At 48.1% G+C, this 15,078-nt stretch overlaps 1 protein-coding gene across 7 annotated transcripts in view; it reads right to left on the bottom strand.

Annotated features, from left to right (window-relative positions):
* Positions 1 to 15,078, bottom strand: part of NAV2 (neuron navigator 2) — a 769,310-nt gene that overhangs the window by 167,889 nt on the left and 586,343 nt on the right. For 6 of the 7 annotated variants that reach the window (XM_060105510.1, XM_060105512.1, XM_060105505.1 and 3 more), the window contains 2 exons: positions 5,402 to 6,497; positions 103 to 215 (listed from right to left, as the gene is read on the bottom strand). In XM_060105510.1, coding sequence (XP_059961493.1) covers positions 103 to 215; positions 5,402 to 6,497 — 1,209 coding nt within the window. Of the gene's footprint in view, positions 1 to 102; positions 216 to 5,401; positions 6,498 to 7,572; positions 7,595 to 15,078 lie in introns of those variants that run through there. The other variant, XM_060105511.1, reaches the window with a different exon arrangement.

The raw sequence follows: 15,078 nt of genomic DNA, 5'->3' as shown, positions 1-15,078 counted from the left end.
TGAAGCGACTTCACATCAAGCTGGGCTCGGGACCTTCCAGCAGATGGTTGCACGGGAGGCCTCACCACCAAGAGACACGGAATTTCCAGGCGCCAAACTCACCAGTGAGTTCCTCCAGGGCAGGCTGTCCACTCTTGGTGTAGTGGCTCGGCTCCACGGTCACACCCCCTGAGCTGGACTCGGCAGTAACATTCCCTTCGGTGTCTGTCTGGGACCTTCACACACAAACCAGAGCAGACACACTTGTCACAAGGGGTAACTAGCACATCCGGACCACTGTGCCCCGACCACAGCCCCGACTATCCCCTCCTTCGGCAAGAAGCTTTAGAACAGGGCAGACCAGCAGACGGACGCTAAATAATTCACTGGTGCACGTGGAGCAAGGTCCTAGAAACAGAGAGAGCCACCGAACTGTGAAGGATGAAACATTCATCGCCCAAATGGAGGGTCTGCAATCCTTCACTGGAGAACGCTTCTCTGCATCCCCTTCGGGGAGCTAGGTCTAGCCAGAAAAAGGCTGGCGAGTACTGGATGGTTTGGATCGTTTAACATGTGCCGAAGAGCCACTTCTAAGTAACCAGCGATGCCAGCAAGCCAGGCATGAAGATGACTCCATGACTCCACTGCCAGCCCCCGTCCCCCCTCCAGATCCTCCTGACACGGCCGTCTCTGGAAAGATGACCGTACAACCAGGCAGGTGTGCTTGTCCCCTAGGTCTGATTCAGAGCTCAGAGCTTCTGAGATGAAAGGTCTCATTGATGAGTATTTCAACACCTGACTGAAATCTGTACCTCCCCAAACCTTCTCCATGTCCTTTTTTGTCAAGCAAATCGAGGCAACTGCTTCATGCCATGTGCTCTTGCCACAATTACCTCTGCTTATTTTGGCGTGCCATGCAAACATATAATTATACTCAGACACATAACCATGGGAGTAACGTTACTAATTCATTAGCATCCTGAGCCGATTCAACCAGATTTCACTCCCTGTGAAGAAAGTGGTGCCAGCAATGTGAACTGTCTAAAACAGACTGTGGTGGATGTGTACTGATAACCCCACGTCATCCATCCATGCTCCCCCCTTTGCCCTCCTACCGATACCATCGGTTCCCCATTCCTGCCATCTCGACCTTTAAAGGATTTTCATGCTCTCGGTGTTCCTCTCCTTCCCTTGACCAGAATCCAAGCTCTCGCCATCTCTGCCCAGGCCCTAGAAGCACTTTGTGAACAGGTACTCTGTCTCCAGACTAGAGGTTGCCAGCGACAGCCATGTACAGAAAGCAGCCCACAGACTGATTCTTATTGGTCTCCACAGTATTTTTTTTTTTTTTTTTTTTTTTTGCGGTACGCAGGCCTCTCCCTGCTGTGGCCTCTCCCATTGCAGAGCACAGGCTCCGGACGCGCAGGCTCAGCGGCCATGGCTCACGGGCCCAGCCGCTCCGTGGCACGTGGGATCTTCCCGGACCGAGGCACGAACCCGTGTCTCCTGCATCGGCAGGCGAGCTCTCAACCACTGCGCCACCAGGGAAGCCCCACAGTATTTTTTTTAAAGCTTCTGAATTAATTTCCACAGTTGAAAGTCGGAAGATTTCACAAAAATTCTGGATTTCTGCCTTCTTCCAGTAAAAACAAGTCTGGAAGGACTGAGCTCACGTTCTTGCAGGGCGCTGCCTGCTGGTGACAAGTGGTGGCGGCCCCCTCTAGAGAGGCGTGGGGTTCCCTCTACCAGAGTCCCACTCAGCCTGAACCACTCATTTGTATTTCCTTTGTGGAGTCAAGCAGGCACATGAACCGTGACTTCTGTTCTAGACTGTTCCTAGGTCTGGTCCACTCCCCATTCTGTCCTGCACTGATCTCGGTGATGCCGATGTGATCCTGTCACCTTCTGATTAAAGGGCTCCGATGGTTTCCCGCTGCCCACAGAATAAGGTCTAAAGTCCTAATTGTGATAGAAGGTGCCCTACAGCATGGGATTCTTCCTTCCTTCCTTCCTTTCCAGCCCTGTCTCCTGCCACTCCTGCCCTTTACACACAGCCCTGCCCTGTGCTCCACCCACACGTGGCTTCTCTCCATTCCCAGATCATACCCTGTCCTTAAGTTTTGTCTTTGTAGTCATTGTGCCCTCTGCCTAAAGGCTCTTTTCCTCTTTCTTCCTTAGTTTGCTCCTAATCTACCTTTCAGGCACAGTCCCCATGCCATCTTGGCCCGGAAGCCTTCCCCAGTCCTTGGCCAGCAGATGGCTCCACCTCCTGTGCGTCTCTATTCTCCTGATGCCTACTTATTACAATATGATCTAAAGGATAAATCTTTCCTACACTAGATTAAGAGCTCTCTGAAGGCTAAGACTGGCTCTTTTGATGCGTGCACATGAGAACACGATCTGTTCCAACTCACATGCCAAGCAGGCACTCAGGCAGGGTATGCTGAGCGGATAAATGAGAAGTTTTTAAGTCTAGAACGATGCCAGGTGCTAGAAGGAACGTTAGACTTGGAGTCTGAACACTGAGCTGGCTGCTGTGTGGAGTCTGTAACTTGATAGCCATGCACATCTCAGTAAGTCACTGCACCTCCCTGAGCGTCTGGCCCTCAAGCGGGGATTATGACAGTGACCTCCCCTGGCTGCTACAAAAATCACAGGTGAGACAACATAAAAGCAGTAAAGTGTAAAGCAATAGAGGTGTCCAGTGTGCCTTCTGAATCGGTAACCATGATTCATTCAGAGTTATTTTTCAAAAGTGATTTATCTTCCTCTTCTTCCCTTGGTACCATCACTAACGTGGAGAGGTTCTGGGGGAAGCGCTGTAAGGCATCTACAGTGAGCTATAAACTTGAGAGAGAGCATCTCAGAGCACAAAGGGAGCCTAAACCATTTCCTAAAATCCTCTAATCTAGCCCCATCTCCTCACTTTACAGATGAGGCTCAAAGCGAGGCAGTGATTTAGAGTCACGACGGTTTCGTGGTTAAGCACTTGGCCCCTCTTAAAGGGACAGACTTGGCTTTAGACGCTAGCTTTCTGGCTCTCAGCTCTTTGACCTAGAGCAACTTACTTAAATCCTCTAGGCCTCAGTTTGCTCACCTTCAGAACAGGGATAAAAAGGGTAGCCAGCTCATGGAGTTGTGAGAATGATTAAATGAGCTGGGTCTCTGCACTCGCATGGTGTATACTCAACAGCTATGCCTGCAGCCAGGTCCCAAGGCCACCCAGGGACTCGCGAGCGAATAAAAGGCAGAGTCCAGGCATCCTGACTCCTATCCCAGTGCTCTTCTTTCCCTCCTCCTGCTTGGCTCACCTAGAGGAAAGGCACCTCAGAGGAGCCAGAAGGATATCACACAGGGTGAGCGTAAACACTAAAACGCAGCTTGACAGACACGTGACGTTTTCTCCTTCCTCCTGTTTGTCAGACATTTGCTCTTTATCATTAAGAGTTTTTCCTCTCATTGAAAAATCTTGAAATATTTTTTGAAAAGGTTAAACGTTTTAGAATCGTTCAAATAATTACAGCCAAAAAAAAAAAGGAGCAGGGGTGAGATTGATGGTGATCAGACAGTCACGTATTTTAATTCTGAAAATGCAGATCAAGAATCGGGGAACAGTCGCTTGAATATGCATCACCTCAAGACTATTCGTGTGAGTGCCACGATAAAAATTTCACGGCAAGCAATTCAGTTGCCTCCACGGTTCAGAGAACAGTTGTATAAAAAGCTGAGCATGGAGGCAAGTGCTGAGTCATTATCTAAGCCTTGGCACCCTTCTCAGGACTGTTAGCTGAGCTGATGACTTGATTGAATACGAAGATGACCGCCTCCCATTAAAAAGGTCTGGTGTGTCCCTCACTGAAAGGGTGGGTAAGCAACGAAAAGAAAAGAGTTTCTCCTCAGAAGCCTGACATTCCCTCACAGGCTGGATGCTGTGGGCTTAACTCTGAAATCAATCACTTGAACCAGACTTTCTATCAGCTCTTGGCAGGAATGGTGACAGGACCCACTAGAACTCACCTCAGGCAGAAATAGAGGAAATATCTAATTCTTTGGGGAACCATGTAAACAGAGGAAGCTGAAAGCATGGGCCTGAGTCTGTGCATATGAACAGGTATGTAAATACACGTGTGAATACGTGTATTTACATTTTATGTATGAATGTGTACTTGTGTCCTTACTTACGTGTGACTGTCCCTGATGTGCATCCACACTATAGGTGTATGAGTGTGTGTGTACAGGTGTGATTGTGTATATACTTAGGGTAGAAACTGTAAAGTAAGTGCCCAGACTGTGGCATTCAACCATCGGTCCCCTTGTGCTGTGGAGAGGTATTAGTTATCACTCAGCTGTGCAGTGTAGCCCACTGCCCTGCACATCTCGAGCACAGGATCAAGTCGAGCACTGTGAACAAGGTTCTGGGAACCCCCAAGAGCAGGGCTGAGAGGCTCGCATCTGCCCGGAGAGGACTCATCCCATGCATCCAGCATCACCCGCATCCAGTGTCCTCCATCCTGTACAGGTGTGTGGTGCAACCAGAGGCTCTCGTAGGCCGGAACCACCCAGAGCAACAGCATCTGGCTCCACGTGGTCTCCCGTGGTGCTATGGATGTGTCATCAGAGACAGACAGACCGAGGGACCGATAACGGACAGATGCAAACACCCAGGCTTGTCTCCCCAAATACAACCCGGGTTCCTTTGGTTCCTCTAGAACCAGTCCCTCCTCACGGCTACGCTTCTTCCTCATGCTGTTCTCCCCTCGAGAAATCCCAGCACACAGCAGGGACCGAAAAAATATTGAAGGAATTCCCTAGTGGCCTAGTGGTTAGGATTCTGGGCTTTCACTGCCGTGGCCCAGGTTCAATCCCTGGCTGGGAACCTGCAAGCCACACTGCACAGCCAAAAAAAAAAATTATTTTTTATTTTAAATAAAAAAGAAAAGAAAAAATATTTAATACGTGTGATGGCGTAAGAAGCCATGAGGATCTGGAATTTTAAGATAAGCACCTCTGTGAGAAGCCTCCGTTACTCAGCAAGGTGGTTTTGTGGTTTTCCTTGTTTAAAGTACGTTCAGGACGCTTTAGGACTGATGTTGGAGCCTGTTGAGTGATGGCAAACCACCCTCCTAGCTTCTGATCATGCTGCTGCCGCCTCTGCAAAGCCCCTGGGTCCCCATGTGCCTGGGCCACTCCTCCTCGTCCCAGGATCAGCTCACATTTTACTTCCCCTCTTTAGCTTCCTGGCCTCCCCCCAGAGCTGCTGAATTAACTGTCCCTCAAGCACACTGATCACGCGGCACCTGAGCTATCTGCCTCAATGTTCCCGGGTAGCAGTCCTGACCCCCTACCCTCAGAGACTCAGAATCCACCAGCAAGGCTCCTTTGCCCACGGGCCCTGGCAGGGCAGGGGGGCAGCCGCTCCTACCTGTACAGGAAAGGCGCCACTGTGGCAGTGTTGGGGTGGCTGTATTGCTGGGGCTGAGGTAGCTGGACGCTGACAGTATTGCTTCCCGTGGTCTGGGCGGTCCCGACGGACCCACTGACAGTCTGGCTGCTGATGCTGTGATTCAGGGTGGTCCCTCCTGGGGCTTTGCCTTCCGAGGACGCCAGGCTGGAGGAGGAACTGGAGTGTCTGCCGTCCAGCTGGGGCTTCTGCTGGGGGAGCCCCGAGCTCGGCTTCCCACCCCGGCTCCGCTCCCCATCCTTGGAAGGCACGGGGGCACTTGGGGACTTCCCAGGCATGCTCTTCATTCCTGGTTTTGGTATCCCACTGTGGGAAGGGGCCGGAGCCTCCTTCTTGGCACTGTTGAGCTTCCCCCCTTTGGGGATTAAGCTGGCGATCTTGGAGGACTTTTTTGGCATCTCGGTCACCGCCACCCCGCTGAGGTCTTCTCTTGGCCCCTCCTTGAGGTCCGGCCTCTCTGTCACCGAGGCTCTCTTGGCGAGGTCCTTGCTTTTCTCCTTCTCCTTCTCCCGCTGCTGTTTCTCCTTTTCCTTCTCGCTGCCTTTCGGGGAACTCTTCTTGTTGGTCAGCGCCCGGCTGAAAGTTCTCTGGGCAATGCCCTTGAGCGCGATCTTGGGGCTGTTGGAGGTGGGGCCCGCCGCGGACAGCGGGCGACCACCGGCCTCCATCTCTTCGCTCTCTTCGAAGCTGGGCAGGATCTCCAGCCGCTCGCAGCTTGTGTCCCGTGACCCCGGGCCCTCACCCACCTTGGAAGCCCCCTTGCTGTTGAAAAGTTTCAGTTTTTCCAGCATGGACCTCTGATTGTTGGGGGCTGGCTTCAGGGCTTCGGGGGTGGGCCTGGGGGCCTCGGGTGCAGGAGGCTTGACCGCGAGCGTGGTAGCCGTGGCGCCGTGCTTCACACTGACCGACTTGCTGCGCCAGGGCTTGGAGGCCGTGCCGGGCTGGGGGATGGCAGAGGAGGCGCCGCAATTAGCAGGGGTGCAGCCGCCGCCCTCCAAAGCAGCAGGTGCATCTTCGCTCATTCCGGGGTGGGAGGGGGCCGGACTCGCCGAAGGCTCTGCAGAGACAGGGAAGAGAAGGAGACCTGAATCACACCCACGGATCTGCACTGATCATGAGGGGGCATGGGCCACGGCTACACGGCCAGTCGCTCTAACCCAGATGCCGCGCAGCTCCGTTACCTGCTTCATGCATTACCTATGGTTGAATTTAAACTCTACCTTGACTTTCTCCTATTCACGCACTATTCACATGCCCCCCTTGTCACCTTTTGGTGTCTGCTGTGCGAACGCATGCTGATCTTAACGTCAACACGCACAAGGCAATATTAAGCACATATGTTTACGGGAAAACAAAAATCCGCATCACCACTAGGATGGTGTAGGAATGATGTAGGAAACATCTCCTGTTTTGAATGACTCGACCCACAACCCCGTTTCCTAGTTAAGCCAAACAATTGAGAATTATCCAACTTTAAGAAAACAATGTAGCAGAGACATTCAAACGGAACAGACCAAAAAAAAAAAAAAAAAAAATCCAGAAAAAGAGAAAGCAAGTATAATCTTTACAGAAAAAGAATTACCCACAAAAGTTGCTAAATCCCATCAAAGCAAATACGTTTTTCCTATGTTGGCACTTTTAAAGAGTTACGAACACAACGCAAGTTAGAGTTAAAATAAAAAAGGCTGTTGAGCTTAAGAGTATGAACTGGGCACAAGCCTTCCCCGTAAGCAGGAAAACACGCAGGTTATCTGAAAGTCAAGGTTTCCCCCTTGGCAGTCAGGGAGTAGTTCCCCGGCCAGACTCTTTTCTCAGAAAAGCTTCAAAATATTTCCAAACTAGAACTGGAATTATTCTGAGAAGGGCGGGTTCCAAACTGGTGCTCCGCTAGGCACCGAGGTGGCCCAGACTGCAGACATGAACCCTGCAGCACCCTTCCTCAGGCAGCGCTCGGAGCCACGCAGCTCCGTCCCCGACGTCAGGGCAGCTGTCAGAGGGAAGGTGGCAGGGACATGGCCGAGCCCAGCACCCGCACCCACCCACGGCCACACCCGCCCAGTGCAGACAGGATGCAGTGCCTCGGCCCCCAAAGAGCATGTCTGTGCCTGCAGAGTCACGATGACACGACTTACCCAGCGGCAGCCACTTTCTTCCGCAACGATTCCCTAGGAAAACTTCTCCAACCCGAAAGGCTGTCCTTCCAATTGTCACAAGTGTTTTCGGTTAAACTGCTCATGTTTCTAATTAACTTTTGTCATCCGCAACTGCTCCAGTGCCCAGAAGCCTGGCGGGATTAACGGCTGCTTCTTCTGCTCTTTTTTTTTTTTTTTCTCTCCCTTTTTAAATACCTATGTTCTGCCGCCTTCTAGCAACAGAGTAAACTGTATACAGAGCGGCTTTTTATGATTTAAAAGTCAACGGCCGCCAAAGCTGAGTGAAGGCAGCCCCTTGTGGGACACGAGCCGGGAGAGCTCCCGGCAGAGGAACTGCTTCGCTTCAGTCTCAGCTGCTCCGGGAAGCCACGGCTCCAGGGTGATCCAACGCAGACCTCCCAATGTTTTAAAACACATACATCTTCCTGACTTACTGGGGATTTGGGTTTGGAGCAGGGGCTGCTGCATGATCCTCCCTCACAAACCTCAAGGGGCGTTGCTGGATCTTTTCCTGGGGAGAGCCGGGGACTGCCTGGGAAACAGGCTCACAGAACCCACCCACACTACTGGCCTTTCAGAGGGTCTCCTCGGGTGCGACGCTGCTCATGGAGGGCTTCCTGGGGTCACAGGGTGCAGTGCTAGGCACGTTGTGAAGAGGGTTACCGCCCCTGTTTGACAAGACTAAGGCTCAGAGAGGGCAAATGACTACTCCTCAGTCACCTCGCTGGAAATGGACAAATCTGGGCTTTGGACCCAGGTCTCCTGACACAGTGTTCTTTAGGACTGCCTCACAGCTACCTCCTGTGATAAAGAATACATCTAAACCACAGCCACTTAAATGACTAGAGTACTTTTGGGGCATGCCTTTTCTATTGCTTGGGTATATTCACGATATCCACTGTGGGGGACAAACCAGCCCAGTCACTGGAAAGGAGGCAGCCTATGCCACAGAGGCCAACGCCCTGGAGGAAATACTGGTGACCCTCCCGAGTCCCACTCTCTCAGGACAACTGTCCTTCCCTTTACTTGGGCTCGGATCTGGGACAGAAGTAGTCATTCATTCGTTCATTCAATATACTCATTCATATCAATATTCAGTGAGTGCCTGGTATATGCCACACATTCTCTAGGCACTTGGGATGCCTCAGTGACAGTTGGCACAGATGCCCCAAGACCCCTGCCTTCACGGAGGTTACGCTCTGGCAGCGAGGAACAGATGATAACTAATGTAATTAATAAATACATCTTATCATTTGGTAGCAAAGAAGCCCTAAAGAAAAAGGGGCTTTGGGGGCAATGTGCTTACAGGAGCTGCAACAAATCACGACCAGAGGTACGGCCCTCGTTCCTAAAGAAGTTTCAGGCACACTCCCTACTGAGCAGACATACATGGATCAGTGTCACTTCTCTGCTCCCATACATTCCTTGGAACTCTTATAAAGCTCGCCTGAAATCGTCTGGACAAGAAATGCCCCTGCTTAGCGTTTCTGTGTGTTTTTAAACCTTAACACACACAGCTAGAAATCAGTTGTTACTAACTAGCTAAGGGCAGATCCAGAGCTAAACAGATGGCTGGCTCGTCTAAGAGAAATGTGCAGACCAACCAAAGATGTGTGTCTCCTTTAGGGAAGGTGCCAGGTTCAGGGAAGGGGCCCACGCAGTGTAGCCATGGTGGACACTCAGGCGCTCCCCAGGCCATTCCCCAAACAGCTCCCAGAAACTCCTCCCTGTCTTGCAAACCCCAGCTCAAATGCCTTCCTCCTCTGTCAAGCTACCCGAGACCCTCGAGCTGAATGATGCAAACCCTCTGGTTTGCATCACATCACCTGGTATTTCTCCCTACTCCGTTTTCCCAGGACACTGTCCATACCTCCCTTTTTATAAAAGCATTGGGAGGGCCACCTATTTACACCAGGCACTGGGAATATGGAGTTGAGTAAGATAGGACCCCTGCCCTCTAGGAACTCACTGCCCAAAGGGGCAGCGGACCTCAAAACAGAGCACAGAAACAATGTCAAGGCTTTAGAGGGCTGTACATGGTCCCAGGAGACCCAAGCATTGGGATCTCTTAATTCTCCCCAGGGAGTCTGGGAAAGCTTCATTGTTATTCCACTGGTTTATAAATTCCTCCAGGGCAGAGATGACCCCCACCCCCATTCACCCTTGTGTCCCAAAGCCTGCCAGAGCATAGAAAATAGTAAATGGTTTTTGAATTGTTGTTGGTAGTTTTGACCTTTGCAAGTCACATTTAAGGTAAGAGAGACTCAAAATTTGTGATTAGTCATTAGGGTTTTATTAAAACTTTTCAGTCCAAACTCAGGATCAGGACTCAGAGCTTCAGAATTTCTACTTGGCATTTTGCCTGGGCTACCCTGGTTACAGGATCATGGGGACACTTCAAGGCTACTCATTACAGCTGTAAGGGTAGTCCTGGTGGATGATTCTGAATTTGGTTTCTAGAACAGAAGTTCCCTGAGTAGGGCTACAGGGCACCTGAGAATCAGATCATCAGTACTTTGACATTATGTCATAGCCAGAAAACCCCTTAACAGTGAAGGGGCTCCAGGTCATGAGTGGTCTTGTCCAGGTGAACTTGACATGTTTCTCTCGTCCCTAGGGTATCGCATCAGTGATCTCAGACGTTGGTTGAAGTGGAAGGCAGCCATTTCTAATACAAGGCTTCTGTGATTCCCAGCATGAGACTTTCCTTACCAGGCTTCTGAGAGAGTGAGATAAATGCAGGAGGGATGTGGGGAGGCAGGCCAAGCCTCATGTTTTACACCAGCTGAAGGTGTGACCCCAGGTATACCACTTTGCCCCTCTGGGCCTCCATCGCCCCATTTGTTAGAAAGAGGATAAGCTTTTTCTCTAGAATCCTTTCAGCTCTGTTTCCATTCAAATCTCAGCGAGTCTCCAAGAGACCCTATGAGGCTGGGCCCCAAGAACGCAACTAGGTTCACTCGCTAAACAAGTGAGTTTCCCTGCGCTGTGACATAGAGGTGTTTCTTTAATGTCAATCATTCCCCCTCCATGGTTCTCTTAAGATTCTTACCAATAAATGCAGAAAACTGGCTGGGTCAAGGAATACTCAACCTTGAATGAGCTGCTAGTGAATTCAAAAATGCTAGTATTCTATGAAAGTAAATGTGTGGGAGGGAGGGTAGGGGGAGTTCTTTAAAATTAAGAACACTTCTCTCTAATAACTAACAGCTCTAGTTTCTTTTCTCAGGTATAGGAACCTTTGTTGGAACAAAGGAATCTGAGAGAGCAAAAGGAGGATCCTCAAGCACAAAAGAAATGTTCTGGGCTTCCCTGGTGGCGCAGTGGTTGAGAGTCTGCCTGCCGATGCAGGGGACACGGGTTCATGCCCTGGTCTGGGAAGATCCCACATGCCGCGGAGCGGCTGGGCCCGTGAGCCATGGCCGCTGAGCCTGCGCGTCCGGAGCCTGTGCTCCGCAACGGGAGAGGCCACAACAGTGAGAGGCCCACGTATCACTTAAAAAAAAAAAAAAAAGTTCCGACTACCAGTGTTCTCCCAATAATGGTATGTGGGGTAAAGAGGTGAGATGAACATTTTTAATGGCATGTGGATAAACATTTTTATATTTTAAAAGTTACGTATTTATTTTATTGCATATCAGAAAAGTAGCCCATATATAAATCAACAGTTTCACAGATAGCAGATGTAGATTTAATTTGAGTTGATTTAAGGAAAATATGAAACAAATAAAAACACAAGCAGTTCACCGATGTGGCAAAAATCACGCAGAAAGTTTGTGAAAGACTAAAGTTGGGGAAACACTGTTCCATTAAATCAGAAATACTTATTTTATATGTAAAATACATAAGTATTTTAATAATACTTGTTTTATACTCAATTTATTCTTTTGGAAAATGCAATCAATCAAAGAGAAATTAAATCAGAAGGCCCAGGGGCTTCCCTGGTGGCGCAGTGGTTGGGGGTCCGCCTGCTGATGCAGGGGACACGGGTTCATGCCCCGGTCTGGGAAGATCCCACATGCTGCGGAGCGGCTAGGCCCGTGAGCCATGGCCACTGAGCCTGCACGTCTGGAGCCTGTGCTCCACAACAGGAGAGGCCACAACAGTGAGAGGCCTGCGTACCGCAGGAAAAAAAGAAAAAGAAAAAAGAAAAAAAAATCAGAAGGCCCAAATAAGGACTAGGTTCAAAAACTAATCTGAAATGGCTACTTTTATAGCTTTATTTATTTATATGTATTTGTTTAGCACGACATTTTGCTGAGAATTGGCCAGATCTGGGAACATGACCAGGCCTTTGTTTAGCCAAAGGTAATTTTAAGAATAACGGTCTTGGGCCTCCCTGGTGGCGCAAGTGGTTGAGAGTCCGCCTGCCGATGCAGGGGATACGGGTTCGTGCCCCGGTCTGGGAGGATCCCATATGCCGCGGAGCGGCTGGGCCCGTGAGCCATGGCCGCTGGGCCTGCGCGTCCGGAGCCTGTGCTCCGCAACGGGAGAGGCCACAACAGTGAGAGGCCCGCATACCGCAAAAAAAAAAAAAAAAAGAATAACGGTCTTAAGTTTCGGACTACTAAACACAGTAAGAATAACACGTTACATCATGCCCAATAAACATCCCAAATATCCATATGTAAAATTAAAAATATCAAGACTTACTGTATGTAATAGACACTGGTATATTTTGTCTTAGTCCATTTTTTAAAATGTTGATCACAGGGGCCCTGAACAGATTTTACGACCCACCAGTGGGCCACACCCTGCAGCCTGAACATCTCAGCTTTAAAAGGCCAGCTCGCCAGGTTCACCCACCACCAACTGACAAACCATCGCAAAAAGGAAAAGTCTCATTTGAAATACTGCAGAAACAGGAGGCCTTTGAAGAAGAGAAAAGGCTTTTTTTTTTTTTTTTTTTAAGAGTTTAGGGAGAGCATTAATTCTCCTGTGGGGAGGGGAAAAGTTTGGTTTTTCTGGCAACCAGCCTCAACCTTCCCTGACAGTAACCAAAATACTTTCTAAATGGAAATACTGTCCAAGGCAGATAAATAAGCATTTCTTCCTCTCTACTTTCAAGAGGGCCAACACTGGTCCCCGGCCCCTTCTGTCCCCAGCTTCCTACTTAGGGAGACATTGGTGGTCTGGTCCGGATGGCAGCAGGCACCCAGGCAGTGAGGCCAGCTGACCTCAGCTCCAGTCACCCTACTGTGATTTTAGACCTGCCCTGGGGATGGTTCTTGCCTAAATCCTCTCCATCACCTTCAGGAAAAGGCCTGATAATTGGGCCTAGGAAAATGTTCACAATTTCCTATAATTTGTCAAGGTATCAACCTTGAGCATTCCAATTTGTTCGGACAATTGAAACCAGTTTTTTGGGTTTTTTTGTAAGTGCATGGACTCTAGCCATATGGGCTGGAGATTGTTTCCAGAGTTACTCAGGTCAGTTTCTTTACAACCATGTTAGCCACCAGACCACAGAGGGGCACATAAATGAACCTCGCTCAATCCACTTAGTGGTTCTTTAGGATTCCTGGAGCCTGGCCCGAGGCGTCTTCTCAACACTGTTGTGATCAATGTCTAAAATTAAGGGCATGGGCTTAAACATAGTTTCTCTCCAACTCCTTCTTTGAGAGGATCCTTGGAGGTACAGAAAGATGGAGAGGCAGGGGTCAGGAGAAGTACCAAGAAAAGTGTACAGAAAGGGAAAGGGCATGGTGTAGAGGGAGCTGGGCTTTGGGTTCATATTCTCTAAGGATCATTTTGTGTCTACAACTCCATAGGCTCCTAAAACATCCAAGTTAGAATAAGAATGATGATTTATATAAACAAATATTTTCTTTAAAGTTGTTCTGTTAAGTCAGTCCCTATCAAAATCCCAATGATGTTTTTGTTGAAATAGAAAAATCCATATAAAAATTTAGATGGAATCTCAAGGGACTCTGAATAGCCAAAACAATCTTGAAAAAGAACAAGTTTGGAGGTCTCATACTTCCTGATTCAAAACTTACTACAAAGCTACGGTAATCAAATCATTGTGATGCTGGCAAAGACAGTCATATATATCAATGAACGAGAGAGGCCAGATATAAACCTTTGCATATATGGTCAAATAATTTTCAAGAATATTCAGTGGGGGAAAGACGGTCTTTTCAACAAATGTGCTGAGAAAACTGGATATCCATGTGCAAAAAAATGAAGTTGGATTCTTACCTTATACCATATAAAAATTAACCTAAGATGGATCAAAGACCTAAATGTAAGAGTTAAAACTATAAAACTCTTACAAGAAAACACAGGGCAAAAACTTCATGACACTGGGTTTGGAAATGATATCTTGGATATGACACAAAAAGCATGAGCAAAAAAAAAAAAAAAGGTAAGCTGGACTTCATCAAAGTTAAAAACTTGTACATCAAAGGACATAATCAACAGAATGAAAAAACAACCTATGGAAGATAATACTTGCAAATCATACATCTGATAAGGACTTGATATCCAGAACATATAAAGAACTCATATAACTCAACAACAACCTGATTGAAAAATGGGTAAAGGATTTGAATAGACATTTCTCCAAAGAAGATATACAATTGACCAATACACACAGAGAAAGACGTTCAACGTCTCTACTCACCAGGGAATGTAAATCAAAAACCACAATGAGATACCACTTCATGCAAATTAGGATGGATATTATTAAAAACCAAACAAAACAGAAAATAACAAGTGTGTGTGAGGATGTGGAGAAACTGGAACCTTTGTGTACTACTGTGGAAATAGAAGATTGTGCAGCCATTGTGGAAAACAGAATGGCAATTCCTCAAAAAATTAAACATAGAATATGATCTATCAATTCCACTCCTGGGTATATACCCGAAAGAAGTGAAAGCAGGGACCTGAACAGATATTTGTACACCCACGTTCATAGCAACATTATTCACAATAGCCAAAAGGTGGAAGCAACCCAAGTGTCCATCAATGGTTAAACAATAGATATTGTTCAGATAAATGAATGAATAAGCCAAGTGTGGTGTATATATATGAACACACACACACAAACACATACACACGCATGCACACACACACAATGGAGTATTAATTCAGCCTTCAAAAGAAAGGAAATTCTGACACTTGCTACCATATGGATGAGCTTTGAAGACATTATGTTAACTGAAACAAGCCAGTCATGAAAGGCAAATATTGTTTGATTCCACTCATAAGAGGTCCCTTGAGTAATTAAATTCATAGAGACAGAAAGTAGAAGGGTGGTTGCCATGGGCTGGGGGAAGGGAGGAATGTTCACAATGAAAAAAAAAAAAAAAAGAAAAAGACTGTATTTGGCTGCAAGTAACTGAATTCTGACCACAGCCTAAACGGGTGAGGGGTTTACTACTTTATTTCCAGTGCTTAGCACAAGGTCTGGCATACAATAAGGGCTCAATAAATGTTTGTTAAACTAAAGTTTATCTTTGATGTTAATGAATCACATGAAAT

The sequence above is a fragment of the Mesoplodon densirostris genome, chromosome 7 (assembly GCF_025265405.1).
Source record: "Mesoplodon densirostris isolate mMesDen1 chromosome 7, mMesDen1 primary haplotype, whole genome shotgun sequence".
In the NCBI taxonomy this organism is placed as follows: domain Eukaryota; kingdom Metazoa; phylum Chordata; class Mammalia; order Artiodactyla; family Ziphiidae; genus Mesoplodon; species Mesoplodon densirostris.
The sequence above is the reverse complement of the archived record's forward strand: the minus strand, read 5'-3'. Positions and strand labels throughout refer to the sequence as shown.